We start from the raw sequence: 14,934 nt of genomic DNA on the forward strand, positions 1-14,934 counted from the left end.
CGGGTGAATATAGGATGTGCTCAGTTCCTTTTTATAGTAGCCTTTTTTTAAAAAAATATTATGTTAGAAATTGGGGATTAATTGTAGATTTGTAGCACTCTAATTATAAATTAGATGAACTAAATGCTTTTAAGCAATATCCCTGGTATTAGTTTTACAGTGGTCTTCTTGGTACAAACTTATTGAGATCATGTAGACTTTGTTTTAATGGAAACAGAGGTGTTAATGCATTCCAGATGGGCTACTAAAAATCTGACAGCTTGAACATAGGCAATAAACTAGAGCAATACACACAAACATAGACTCTAATCCAAAGCATTATTATTTCCTACTCCAGGTAAAAATACAGATTATTTTTCCTTGGTGGTGTAAGAAACCTGCACATTCCCTTAAGGAAAATTCACTACCACAACTGAAAGAATAATAGGGCCTGGTTTTTCCCACTCCTGAACACAACAGTCTCTGGCTTTCCATCCTGTCACTATGATCCATGGGAGAGGCTGTATTTATTCAGCAGTAAAAGTTGAACATGAGGACCCTTCTTCATGTGCCGTGTCTTTGACTGGCAAATCCTGTTTATGTTTCACCCCTTAAATGCATCAGAAACGGTGAAACCGTAGCAGGACCTGCAACCATGTGAGGAAATCAGCAGACACAGATATCTGTCGAAGTTGTGTCTTATATCAATCTGCTCTACAGAATAATCTAAGAACTTTGTTAAACTTGAAACATTCACATATCAGAACCACTTATTAACTATTTTAAACGTATACTTATAAATGTGTTATTATTAGTATTTGCAAAATAACTAAAATAACAGATTACTTAGGTATTTAAACATTTCTAAATATAATACATTCACCCTAGAGATTCCAAAGACACTGCAAATATACTGTATATCTACAATGTGAACAAATAACAGCAGCACATCTCTACACACCACGAATAATCATAAAAAAAAGATCATAGCAATACAGCATAAGCAGCAAAATGATATTGGATAAATAGCAGCTTCAACGTGTTCATTTACTGTAACAGCATGGAAATAAGTTCCATTTCAACTGACAAATATTTCAGCTGACCAGGTGAGTAGAATGAATCGTGTTTCACCAAGGCATTTTTAGATTCTAACAAAATGACAAGGAAACATGGAATCTTAAGCATTAAAGAATAAATAAAAATCTCTGTCATACAAGTCTACCTTTTTAATTTGGTGATATACTGTATCGGAAATGTTCTTTGGAACATTGGCAGTTTTCATACTACTACTGCTACTCCATGTTTTCGATGTGGAGCATGCTCTATATAAATCATTTAAAGTTTGCCAATGTGATTTGAGATGTTTAAAACAAGTGGAATACTAAAAATCTGATGCTTAATATGTGTAAGCAAAGGGTAGAGCCCAGAAATATATATCCTTAATTTTATAATTCTATATCCTTAAGTCACTCAAACTTTACTGTGTGTATGTGTGTGTGTGTGTGTGTGTGTGTGTGTGTGTGTGTGTGTGTGTGTGTAAAAAGAATAGCATAAGTTTCTACCTAATTCTGATTCATATATGAGTTTACAGCCTATTTTCAATATAGTCCTGACCAAAAAACAAACAAAAAATTTTAACTGGAAAGATGACCATCTTTCTTTTGTCTTTTTCTTCAGTCGATCATAAGTACACAACTGAAATAAAAGAAACTATGCAGTAAAAAAGATTATCATGAGGGGAAAATGTGGAATTAATGGCATTATTTAATGCCTGCTGCTAAGGTTTGGGAATCTACAAATACTAATAAGAAGGTTCTAGTTGCTAATTTCATGTATTCACCCACTCTTCTTTGGGTTAGTTTGATTTTTGATTTCTGACAGCTTGCAGCTTGCAGCCAAAATTAGTTTACTTCAGTGAGAGAGACAACTGAGGAAGCTCCTCAACAGGACAAATTAAAAGGCACTTTGCTCAATGTTTTTTTAGCTCTTAAAAGTAAAAATAGCTCTTTAAAATGATTAAGTCATGTCTAAGAAAAGTATAATAATGACTTCTAGTTGAATTTTGTTTTTAAATCCTACATGAAATATCAGTCGGTTGTTCGCTTATATTGCTGTTGTCATGATATTGTGCAGCATTGATCTTGTCTAAATAATAGTAGTAACAATAATGACAATTAATGAAACATACATATTAAAAGACACGTTTCCATATATTCAGTAGACTGTACCTGACTACACATTCAAGGCAAAATAGCAAAGCGCATTTGATGGCTAGGAAATCTGTGCTTTGAGTTATGCATGGTAGGTGAAGATATAAATCAAGTCATACGAGGTCATAACACAGTTGATGAAAATGTCTAGTGTGCTTCCTGTGCCATATATTTAATACTAAACGATCAGAACAGCACTGAAACTCAAACTCAGTGCACATGATTAACTTCTTATAACAGTATTTCAACACCATTCAAACAGATGAGAGCTGTCGCCCCACTGAGGAAACTGTGGAATAACTTAACGTGGAAAAAAGCCAGAACTCATTCACTCGTTCACAAGGGGGTTTCTGATTGCCACTGGTTGCCATGAAGAAGGGAGATGCTCTGCAACACGTCCAGCCACACTTTGTAACAGAAGATGTACTGTTCCTGGAAACAGAAAGAACAACAGTAAGTCCATAAACTCAGTCTCATTAATGAAACCCTGCCTGGGCAATTATCATATCAATTTCTGTAAATCATATATCAAAGTATACAAAAGCAAACACATGCCCTTCCTGAAACAGAGAGACATTCCACTGAGACAGCTAATTATAGGCTGCTTAAATCAGAGATGATACATTAGTGGTTATCAGGGATGGGTGGGAATCTGGCAGTGTTCGGATCTGTAAACGCTCTAATTAGTGTGGGCTATGAAATCCTAAATAGTAAGTCGCATACATTTCACTTTACAACTAGCAGCTTGACTTACTGACCTTGGTTTGAATCATCCCATGGCGCTGGAGCCGCATCTCCTTCACAATCTCACTCACATTAATCTGAGAGGCAGATTAAGCAAATGCAGGTGGGTGTATGTTATAAGCAGTTCAAGTAGGAAACCAGATCATACTTCATTAAATTTGATGGTTAAAAAAAAAACTTAAAAGAAACAGGAACAAAATTTGCTTTAGGGAGACCAAGTGAATTTCAAACGTTTTGCAAATTACCAAGTCAGAATATTTATTGTCAGTCTGTTAATTTATTTTTTCCTACCTCTATCATAGCTACATTCTGTTCACTTACCTCTATTGTCCTTTTCCTTAACACTCTACCCCAGTTAGTTACACACGTGTCTTGTTGTTAATATGATCTTTGCACTCAACTTTATGCCTTATGAATATACTATGGTCAAGCATTTTGGACTGCTATCATCTTATTTTCCTCTTTGCTCACCTTTATACTTACACAGCAAAAATGTCTTAGCAAGGGAAAATATCTTGAATATAGTCAAATTTATCGAGTATTTCCTATTATAAGATTACAGTAAACTAAATATAAGATTATTAAACCTATTTCTAGACATTTTATTTTTACACATTTCAAGCTTGAAATAGTCTTGTTCTTTTGCCAGATAATTTTGCTAATTTTAAACATTTATTTCTAAAAAGACCTGACATTAGAATATCAGATTTTCAAGCATTTTAAGCTTGAATTTCGTAATAATAATCTTAATTTATCTTAATAATAATTATAGTCTTAATTTGATTAATTATCTTATATTTGGTTTATTATAATCTTATAATAGGAAATACTAGATAATTTGTATTTTCTTTTGCAAAGATGTATTATTTTTTCATTGTATTACAACATTTATTAATTAATTAATCTTCAATAGCCTCTTTTTCCTCATCAAGATCACTGTGGATCCAGAGTCCATCTTGGTAATACTGAGCGCAATGCAAAATACATGGTTGATAGGATGCCAGTCCATCACAGGACATCATCCATAATATAGCCAATCTGCCTACAGATGTATGTATTTGTTTTGGACAGTAAGAGGAAAATGGAAAGCCAAGAGGAAACCCATGCAGACATGGGGAGATAATGCGAAAATCTGCACAGACAGTAACCCGAGCTCAGAATCAAACCTAGGACCCTGGAAATACGAGGCAGGAATGCTACCCACTGCGGTAACATTCCACCCCTTATTACAGCATATATTGTTATGAATCTGTTCACATTTATTTTGCTGATTACTCTAACTACCATAGCACTGTTCAGTATCTATATTTTTTCCTCATTACTATACTGTGTGAATCACCTGATAAATATATCCATGGAAAAACAGATACCTCATGGAAAACATGTACCACATATACTCACAGTGAGGTCCCGCTCTATGAGGCCGAGGATGACATCAGTGCAGATGAGGACGCCGGCCCGGCCTATGCCTGCGCTGCAGTGTACTGTGATGGGCCCGTTCAAGTGTACTGCACGCATGTATCGGATAAAGTGCACTAGTTGCTTGGAAGAGCTAGGCGTGCTGTGGTCAGGCCATGTGGTGAACTTCAGGTGCTTCACAAAATGTGTGGCTCCAGTCTAGAATTGAGCACAGGGTATAACAGGGTGGGGATTTGTTGTCATTCCATATAGACATTTACTATAGGATGAATTATTGGGCCTAATATTTTGCACACTAACAACAAATGAATGTCTCTCTGTGATTGACTACAAAGTACAAATGGTATGAAAGTGTAAAAGAGAGACTGTAAAGGACCGAAGGGATAACTATACACTTCCTACAGGAACAGCATGAGGAGAATCAGCACTAAGTTGAGCAGTCTGGACATGCAAACTGAAAACCAACAAAAATAACAGCAAGTAAGAGTAAGTGAATAATAAGTATTGATAAATAAGCAAAACATCTGAAACTACTGTGAAGCCGCTGTGTTGTATGATCACTAATAAAAAATATAATGGTCAATCCAGCACTAAACACTAACTGTCTACAGCAGTGGTCACCAACCTTGTTCCTGGAGATCTACCTTCCTGAAGACTTTAACTCCAAAAATAATTGTGCCCACCTGACCATCTAATCATTGCCTTAAGAAGTTCTTTATCAACTAAAACAGGTCTGTTTGATTTTGGCTGGAGATGAAACCTGCAGGAAGGTAGGTCTCAAGGAAGATGGTTGGTGACCACTGCTCTGGGGTCTACCTCTCACCTCTTTCTCTACCATCTTGATGACCTTGATGTGGAAGTAGTCCAAGTTCTGGTAGTTCTTCAGGATCAGTTGGTAGTGGCTAGTTTCTATGGGAACATCAAGTTTCTCAGGCCAGTACTTGTGGCATTTGATTCTGCCGCGCTCCACTTCCCGGGTCATCATGGCAATGATGTCAGACTTGTTCTCCCAAACCATTTGCCAGAAGCAGTCCTGAGTGTTGGGCAGAGGTCCCTGTGATGAGATGTAGAAAAACTCATCTGGGCCCACCTTCATCTGGATGTAGCTGGCATTAATATAGTCCTGTTTCTCTCCCACAGGAACTCGTGTCTTATCATCTGTGTGTAGAAGTAAGAGAGTCCAAATTAGTTTAGAGGTTAATTTCAGATATATTTTACTGACACCTTTTTTACTGCTCATGTATCATTGCTATATTTTGGGTCCCTCATAAAAGTTTACTGGAAGTTGAGCCTATTGTAAATTTTGTGTGTTATGATGAGCTAATTAATGTTAGTTTAACACTACACTACCTAAAGCACCCATAGCAGTAGCCATTAGCATCGCCAAATTCTGTTTTAAGCATTATTATATCACAGTACTGTTGAATTCTCATTTCTGATTGGTCAGATGTTGCTGGCTGTCATTCAAAATATACTTTAGGTTATTATTAATTCAATTGTTATAATATGTTATTGTTTCTATAGTAACAGCTAATTCACAGAGACATGGAGTGCAGACGCATCTAATCATCTAATAATCAACATAATCTAAGCCCTAATAGTAAACAGACAATGTTAGAAAATGTTATTTAACAAAGAAAAATATAATCATTGGTCATGCTTTTTGTATGGAAATATTTATTTAACAGCTATGGAATGAGTTTTCTTACGCAACAAATTAAGTCTAAGGCTGGAGAGCATTGCATTTAGCAGATTACCTTGTTACGCTGTAACAAGAACTGGACCCCAGTTTGAGAGCCACTGATCAAAAACACAGGTCAACAAAAACAAACAACAAAAGAGCTACGGGTATTTTGATCATAGTTTGTTTTGCTGCTTTGAAAATACTAAATGTATTACCAAAATACTAAATGTGAATAATTAAATTAACCGAATATCCCCCTGGTTTAATAAATAAGTACAAATTTAAAAAAGCAGGAAGCCAGGCCAGGATGACTGTACAGAGAGGAATGTTCTAGACTATTCCCATAGTAGTCATTTTGGTTGATACAGTCATGTTTGTGGGAATGAAGGAAGGCATGTTGAGGTGTCTCTGCATGAAGCCTTGGTACATGATTTCTCACTACCCTGGTAGCTTGCTGACCTACATGTAAGACTGGACCTACATGTAACGCTCTACAAGGGGCCTGCCTGTAAAAACATGTTCAACAGCCGCAGAGAGAAAGGGGTTCAAGAAAAAGAGTGAAAACACAAAAGAGGCTTCCAAAGGGAAGTGGAATTCTCTGAGAGTAGGTAGATGTGTGCAGAGACATCCTCACAATGGGTGGCATCAGACTTCTTATAAGAGGCCTTGAACTACTTCCACCAAAAACAGTCAAGTCTCAGGGGCCTCACACTTTGTAATCCTAGGGGCTTTATTTGAGGGAACAGAAGCCCAGTGAACAGCCATGATAATAAACAAACACTCAAGGGCAGGCAAGGGCCAGTCTGCCTCCTGCCAGCACAAGAACTCCTGCATTGTACCTCAGTGCCCGCCTCTGAGCACACACATCGCCTGTGTGTGTTCCTCAGGGACTCATATAGCCCTCTCGCACAAACACAGTACCAACCCAGAGGTTTACAAATCTTTCAGGCTGCTTCCCATTACAGTAAAAGAGGAACTGCAGGTCAAAATGATGTAAAAATGGAGGAACTTGATAACAAAAGCTGCAGTGTGAGAATCAGGCCAAGAGAGGAGGCCTGGAAAACCACAATAAGGGAATGGCTGGAGTTTAGTCATACAGACACACAAGAACTGTAAATCGACACCCTCTAATGTGTGTCAGTAGATTGGCTACTCTACATTGCCACTAGGTGTGACTGAGTGTGTGATTGTATATGTGTATGGTGCCCTGCAATGAAATGTCCTATTCAGGATCTATTCCTTCCTCATGCCTAGTGTTCGCAGGATGGGCTTCAGCTCCACTGTGACCAGGAAGAAGCAGTTAGTGAAGATGAATGAATGGATGAATGAATGAATGAATGAATTAATGAAAATTGTTTTAGCAGTGTTTCTTTGCAATAAATACTTGCAGGAGGGCTTACAGGGCAGGATTTCTCTGTATCGGTTCTTCTCTCGGTTCTCTGGTGCTTTTCCAACCAGGCAGTTATCTGAGGGTGTCAGATGCCCTAATGCCTACAGTGAAAAAGATATGTATGTAATATTGTTTGAATAAATATCACATTAAGAAGTGAAATGGAACAAAGGTAAGTGAAACCCAAGTTTTGCAAAGCCACTTTCATGATGGATAATTACACTTTTTCCAAAATAGGTCAGATTACCATATAAGCTCAGTAAACAGTACATCATAAGGCAGCTGCTGCAGTTGTAACTAGAAGGAGCTGAATAAGGTTAGTTCCTGATTTACTTTACGTATTTTTTCTCAAAAGTGTTATAGTTGCTTTGTGGGCTGTGTATTAAAAAATACATGTCAGAACATTTATTTAAAATCTTTGTGAAGATGCTGTGCTGTAATCACAGCCTGTAACATTTTCTAGCCAACTATCAGCCAGACATAATGGTGTAATGTCATCATGTGTTATTTGTAGAGGACCGATAGCCTTTATGTTCAGTGTTAGCCTTAATGTTTAACTCTATAGCGGGAGCTCATTTGACCCTGCAGATTCAGTGGACGTAAAACACTAACATGGAACAAATGACTGGATGCAAAATGACAAAATAATGTAAAGATTTTCTTTCTACTAAATGTTATTTAATCTACCTCTAGTGGGGAAAAAAAATATTGCTATATTATTCCATTCTAAATAATTCCAAATTAGGCACATTTCAAACCTTGAAAATGTTAGAAATCAAGCAATTTCCACATTTCGAGCATTTATATGAATTACGTTTATATGAACAGGAATCTAATGAAAAGAACCTACCATAAACTCTTTGACCAGGTCATGCTGATCCAGTTGATTATGAAGATTTTGAATAAGACTTTTGAGCCTGGACCCTGAGTACTGGCCATTCATAGGTGGGCTGATCAAGGCAAGTCTGGTCAGTTCCTCCTCTGACACAATAGGCGGACCTAAAATTTAGTGCATGCATGTTTAATATTCTAATATTAAAACTATGCATTTACTTGTAACTTTAATACAATGATATGACATACTTCAGTATAAACCTGGTCTCAATGCATATAAAATATAGTCAATGTATAACATTCAGTTTCCTCTACCTGTGTGTGGTGTTGTTTCTGTAGAGGAAGGCTGAGAAGTATCATCACCATCGCCTTCATCTTCATCATCATCACTGCTCCAGCTGTCTGTGGAATTTTTTTCCATGATTTTGCCAGAATTTTCTAGATTCTGTTTCTGGGGGTCTGTCCTGAAAGGGGTATAGGGTTGGTATGAACATGACTTTTATCATGCAAGGCTAATATTCCTGTGACTTTTCCTCCTAACATGCAAAAAAACTGCTAAATGGAGTGCACTACAAGATGTACACTAGAAAAAAAAGCTCAGCATTTAGTGTGGGAAAGTTGGTTCATAACTTGTTGGTGCCCCCTTGTGTTCTACACAAAGCAACACAAAACCCAATGCCATTCTGCAGTTCAGTATTTGACTTAATTATTTATTCTCACACTGCAGCATGTTTTATTTTATGGATGATTTGGTACAGTGATCATTAGTCTGCCAGAGGTTAAAAAGTCAAGTGAAGATTTACTTTCATAATTATGAAACAATCCTGCTATTATGGAAGAATCAATTTTTATTTGAGGAACCTCTATACATTAATTTTTGCAGATACTGAATATGGTGAAAACAAGCTAAACCATTGTCAGACAGAAAGAAATAACACTTACCTGCTCTGTAGCATATCTGTGACACTCAGAGATGGGCAACAGCCCTGAAAGGTAGGTGTACAGTTTCCACTATCCTGCAGAGAGAGGATTTAAGATTTAAAGCCAGGCACATTGTTGAGTTTCAGCATCTTCTGCTAAGTTTATTTTGATGGGTTGTGCAAATTAATTTTGTGATTTCCTATTACAAAAGTCATAAAACAGTTTATATTGTCTTAATGTCTTAATGTTTGGGCAGGCGGGTGTTACTCTGAAATATATGTTGCAATATATTCACAATGAAAGTGTGAAAGTTTAAGAACCTGTTCTGATTCCATCTTTACCCCAGGACACCCGGACAACTGAAAAGACAAATGATCCTCCGGCACCTCTAGAAGTGAGCTTACTCCTGCCAGAGAAATACACCACACTTGACCTTGATTAAAATACAATGTGAAGTGAGAACATGAACACTTACAATACCTAAATTGTAACCCCTGAACATTTGCAGCCATATTATGTGTAGTTTGCTCTAATCGTGCAGAATAAACGTGTCATAGTTGGTCAGAGGCTTAGGTGAATGGAGAGATGGAAGACCTTTAGTGTTGTGCTCTTGAGGGTCTTCAGTATAGGAATTAGGGCCAGTGCAGGAAGTGATGGGGAAAGTGTCTCTGTATACAGTCAGCTGAACTGTCCCCTCTGTTCTTCTCAGAATATCCACAACTTTAATGTAGCTCAATCCTGACACGATCACACCATTCACCTGCACACAGAGGTTAGAATTATTCTGCTCTGGTCATGTGACTAAGCTTGAACAAAACTGGAAGGACACATAAATTCTTTATTGACACCCACCTCCAGGAGGATGTCTCCCACATGTAGACGGCCATCCTGCTCAGCCATGCCCCCACAGCAGATGTCCTTTATTTGCAGACTGCTGCCATTGATTCCACCTACCAGAGAAAAGCCCAACCCACCTCTCTCAGGTTTACTAAACTCCAGCTGAAGAATGCAGCTCTGAGTGAGACAGACAGAGAACACAAACATATAAATGGCAACCCTTCACATGGTGATATATATATATATATATATATATATATATATATATATATATATATATATATAAAATATTTTCCACTATACAAAGTTATGAACACTACTATCAACATTAACAGGAACACCTGTAAACATGCACATTCATGTAATCAACAGTTTACACAGAATGGTACAAAAACAAAAATGTCCAGTGTGCAGTGGTTCTTCAGGCAGAAATGTTGATAAGAGAGCTCTGAGAAGATTGGCCAGATTCATTCATGCTTCATTCAGGTTTATTCAGACAAAAAGTCAACAATAACTCAAATACCACTCTCTACAATCATACTAAGCAGTTCATTATTTTGCACATGTTGATCCTTGAAGGTGATGGGCTACAACAGTAGACCACCACAACAGGTTCCACTCCTATCAGCCAAGAACAGGAATCTGAAGGTACAGTGGGCACAGGTATACTGAAACTAAACAGTTGAAAACTGTAAAAATGTTGCATGCTCTGATGAATCTCAATTCTTACTGCCAACAATCAGATGGTAGGGTCAGAATTCAGCATCAACAGCAAGAATCCATGGACTAAACCTGCATTGTATTGTATCAACAGTCCTTAATACTAATCGAGCATTGTTTGAATGTCACAGCCTGTCTGAGTATTGTTGCTAACCACATGCATCCTTATATGGACACAATTTACCATCTTATAATTGTGAGATATAAGATATTTTGGGCCTTCCAGTGGGACATGTTTGATATGGCTATCCTTGGAGCTGATCAGGGATATACAAATAATACATATGAGCATTAAAAACTATGCCTTATCTTTAATTACTATAATAACTTTAATAACCAAGATGTGCCTTAAGCCATTTTGGAACCTGGCTCCTTATGATATTTATTTATTTTTTGGCTCCTTATGACATAATTTTAATTTTATTTTTTTGGAAAAAAATATTTGCAAGTTTAGAAAGTTAATGAAAACATCTGTATATCATTATAGGAAAGTATATTTCTGTTTTCTACAGGCAGAAAAAAACAACTTTTTGGTCAAAATCATTTTGGATTGTTTGCCAGAAAAATACAACTGTGACCCGAAGTGACTAATAGGACTCAGCTTTATACAAAACTCCAAAGATCAGAGAAGACTACTCAAAAGACCATTCCTCTGATCCCTGACTGTATGAGTACTTTCAAACCGAGAAATATTAATGTATGAATCAATGGCAAAAATTGTGACAAAGATAGTAAACAGAGAGAGGATTACTAGACTCAGGTTTCAGTGTCATCATTTAGATACAAAGCACAATTACCTCCTGCTGAGAGGTTACAGAGGGCACTGGCCCAAATCCTTCTGCTTTTTCAGCCATGAGTTTAACTGCAAAAACAAAGAAAGAGAGACAAACAGAGACAAATATGAGACCCAGAAACATGCATTTTATATAAGAACAGGTTATGCAGTAAACCTGTAACATAAACACACCCAAAGCAAAACTGAAAATTTACAGATGTACAATATCTCCACAAAACAAACCTCTAAAGCATTTATGAAACAGACTCAACACTCACGGTAACCTCCCTCCTCTGCCGCCATCCCAGGAGGAGATGTGTTGACTGGCATAATACTCTGAAAGGTGAGCAACACTAGCCTTTTCAGGCGCTGTTGGACCCCCCAGCTAGCCGTCGCCCAGCAACCCAGGTGTCACACAGGATCACCTGGGACACGTCCATCAGGCACGACAAAAATGCCATATGATGGTTGAAAGAGGGTAGGGGCACTCGCTAATAATTAATTTTGCACTTTATGCCCTTTGGTCCAGGCACGCTCTGTCTGTCAGCATGGAGCTAAAGCTACAGCACTCAGGGAATAGAGACAAAGAGACGCAGAAACCAGAGTCCTTACCATCGGCGGCAGCCTCCAACTCAGATGACCTAGGCTCCTCAGAGTGAGGGACGGACTTCTTCTCTTTCTTCCAATCAAAGAAACCTGGGGATGAAAAGAATAAGAATGGAGCAAGAAATGTAAACATATTATGAAAACATTATGGTACAAACAGTGGTAGATCTAATTTAATCTATATTTTTGTACATATAGTACATAAATTATTGTTTTGTATACTGCAGAGTAGACTCATAGATAACTGAATTTAATTTCACTGTTATTGTTCTTTTCCTTACTATTTTTTTCTGTCCTCTTTTACTTAATTTCTGCATGTTACTAAGGAGCAATAGCATATAGACTGAACCAATCCTGTCATTTCATATTTATGTATTATTTTCTACACTAAAATCTGGGCTATTGACAAATTATCAATATAAATCACTAAGAAAATAATTTGTATTAATTTCACGTAGCAAGACCTGAACCCTAATCCTGAACAATTTTCTGGTTTCCCAAAGTAGACCAGGACTATTATACTCAATAAATATTGGAATATAGGGTTTTGATATTGCAGAATCACTAGTGAACATTTCTGCTCAATATTTTGAGCTTCACTCCAAGACCCAAAATTGGTGGGTGGGTCCAAATCCCGGGAACAGCGGGAATATACCATGGATGGGACGCTAGTCAACTGCAGGGCACAATTAAGGCTAAGTTCACAATACACGACTTTCAATGTAGGCATATCGCTGTGCTGTTCACACTACACAACTTACTCTCTTGTAATCGGGCGTCATGAAGTTGTTGTGGTGTTCACACTATGTCGCTCAGCGACAGGGGGTCACACACTACACGATCTGACAACGACTCTGTCACCCAAATGACTCTATCTGGTGTCCAAACTACATTTTGTCACGAAAACACACGTGAGAAGTGACACGGATATATTACGCAAAAAACCATGCGCAAAAACAAGAGTTGTTTATTTGAAGATGGACATGGACAGAAACAAGTGGTGTGATCTGTTTGCGCAATGATTTGTGCTGAAGAAACCCCAAAAAGGAAAAGACAAAGAAAGTGGGTGAAAGAATGATGGATTAGCACATGCAGGTAGCAGGGATTGTGTGTGTTACAGAGAGAGTTGGAGGCAAGTAAAAAAATTTTTGTAATAACAAGCCAGTTTCACGGAAGGAAGGTTTTGTGGATTTCCCATCCTCACGGTGACCTCACCCCATGCCTTGCTCTCTCATTGGCTGTAGCTCATCACCACAATCACTGCCAGTGATGACACTTTTCACATCACAGGATGTGCAGTCACCCATCAGCTCCAGATATTTAATATGCCAAATATCTGTTTGGCAATGGTGATGCCTGCGATGAGTCGTTGAGTAGTTCACACATAACTATCGACTGCCGATTAGCGAGCGCCAATTGCTTGCCGAGTTGCCTCCGATCAAAGTTTTTGTCTGCGAGCTTGGCGACTTGCAAATCAAGCTTAAAATCGTGTAGTGTGAACTAGGCTTAACACACACATTCACACCTAGGGGCAATTTATCTTTGCCAGCCCACCTACCGGCATGTTTTTGGGAAGTTCAAGAAAACCAACATTCTCTGTTTACATGAGGAGAACATGCACAGAACCTCCACACATACAGTCACCCGAGCTGGAGCAATGACACAATCAGCTGCACTATGCTACTGTGACCCAGACCAACGGAATAAAACATTAGTCAGCAGTGAAGTTGAAGGAGGGTGCTCATCTAATCTGAGCTGACAATGCACTCAACAATGTCGCTGTGGCCACTGAAGCATTCAGTGAATCCCAGGCCACAGTGGCAGCCACCAGAGCAGCTCGCTGTCTCACTTCTGTCACTTTAGACTAGAATGAGACATGTCAGCCATGTGCTGAGAGCGTGACAAGCACATACACACATTCGTGTCTTATAGAGAGGAGTATGAAGCCTAACCCAGGGCAAGGTGAAATGCTGTATACTGAACACTGACTAACAGCTAAATGCAGACAACATATCCATAGGTTACTTATAATTTTAGATGGTTCGTGGCATTAATTTAAAGAATAAACATGTTTAAAACATCTTATTCTTATGATAGTGATTAAATTAATCAGATGCCTACCATTCCACTTGCTTTTGGGTATCACAGGTTGATCATCTCTGTAGTAAAGGGAATAAAAGCAAAAAAGGATGAACCAATATAAACAAAAGACATTTTTAATTGACTGCCATATTTGTCAGGTATCTTCTGCAACCTGCAACCTATATTTTTCAAGAATGAACTACATTATTTCTGATTTTAATAGATGGAGATACCGTGCACATCTTATATTGTGTAGGTCCCCCTTGTGCCGCCAAAACAGTTGTGACCTATTAAGTCATGGACTCCAAAAGACCTCTAAAGATCTCTGACCTCTGCTATGCTATCTGGCACTAAGACGTTAGCAGCAGATCCTTTAAATCCTTTAAGTTGTGAGGTGGGGCCTCCATGGATTGGACTTCTTTGTCCAGTACATCCCACAGATGCTCAATCAGATTGAAATCTGGGGAATTTGGAGGCCAGGTCAACACCTTGAACTTTTTGTCATGTTCCTCAAACCATTTCTGAACAATTTTTTTGCAGTTTGGAAAAGGGCATTATCCTGCTGAAAGAAGTCACTGCCATTAGGGAATACCATTGCCATGAAGGGGTGTACTTGGTCTGCAACATTGTTTAGGTAGGTGGTACATGTCAAAGTCTTGTCTGTGGTCCCTAGTTTAACAATAGGGTGGAGCTGCCTACAGAGCCAGTATGCTGCTGTGGGTGGCGCTGGATT

At 38.2% G+C, this 14,934-nt stretch overlaps 1 protein-coding gene across 1 annotated transcript in view; it reads right to left on the minus strand.

Annotated features, from left to right (window-relative positions):
• Positions 1–1,695: 1,695 nt before the first annotated feature.
• The window catches only part of ptpn20 (protein tyrosine phosphatase non-receptor type 20), a 34,570-nt gene continuing 21,331 nt past the window's right edge, over positions 1,696–14,934 (minus strand). Inside the window, 14 exon segments of the mRNA XM_053620178.1 lie at positions 1,696–2,621; positions 2,948–3,010; positions 4,335–4,550; positions 5,176–5,510; positions 7,437–7,527; positions 8,277–8,425; positions 8,576–8,724; positions 9,203–9,276; positions 9,502–9,729; positions 9,732–9,941; positions 10,034–10,195; positions 11,536–11,600; positions 12,126–12,209; positions 14,241–14,278. Of these exon segments, the coding sequence (XP_053476153.1) occupies positions 2,526–2,621; positions 2,948–3,010; positions 4,335–4,550; positions 5,176–5,510; positions 7,437–7,527; positions 8,277–8,425; positions 8,576–8,724; positions 9,203–9,276; positions 9,502–9,729; positions 9,732–9,941; positions 10,034–10,195; positions 11,536–11,600; positions 12,126–12,209; positions 14,241–14,278 (1,960 nt within the window). The 3' untranslated portion in view covers positions 1,696–2,525.

This window comes from Ictalurus furcatus, chromosome 3 (genome assembly GCF_023375685.1).
Source record: "Ictalurus furcatus strain D&B chromosome 3, Billie_1.0, whole genome shotgun sequence".
In the NCBI taxonomy this organism is placed as follows: domain Eukaryota; kingdom Metazoa; phylum Chordata; class Actinopteri; order Siluriformes; family Ictaluridae; genus Ictalurus; species Ictalurus furcatus.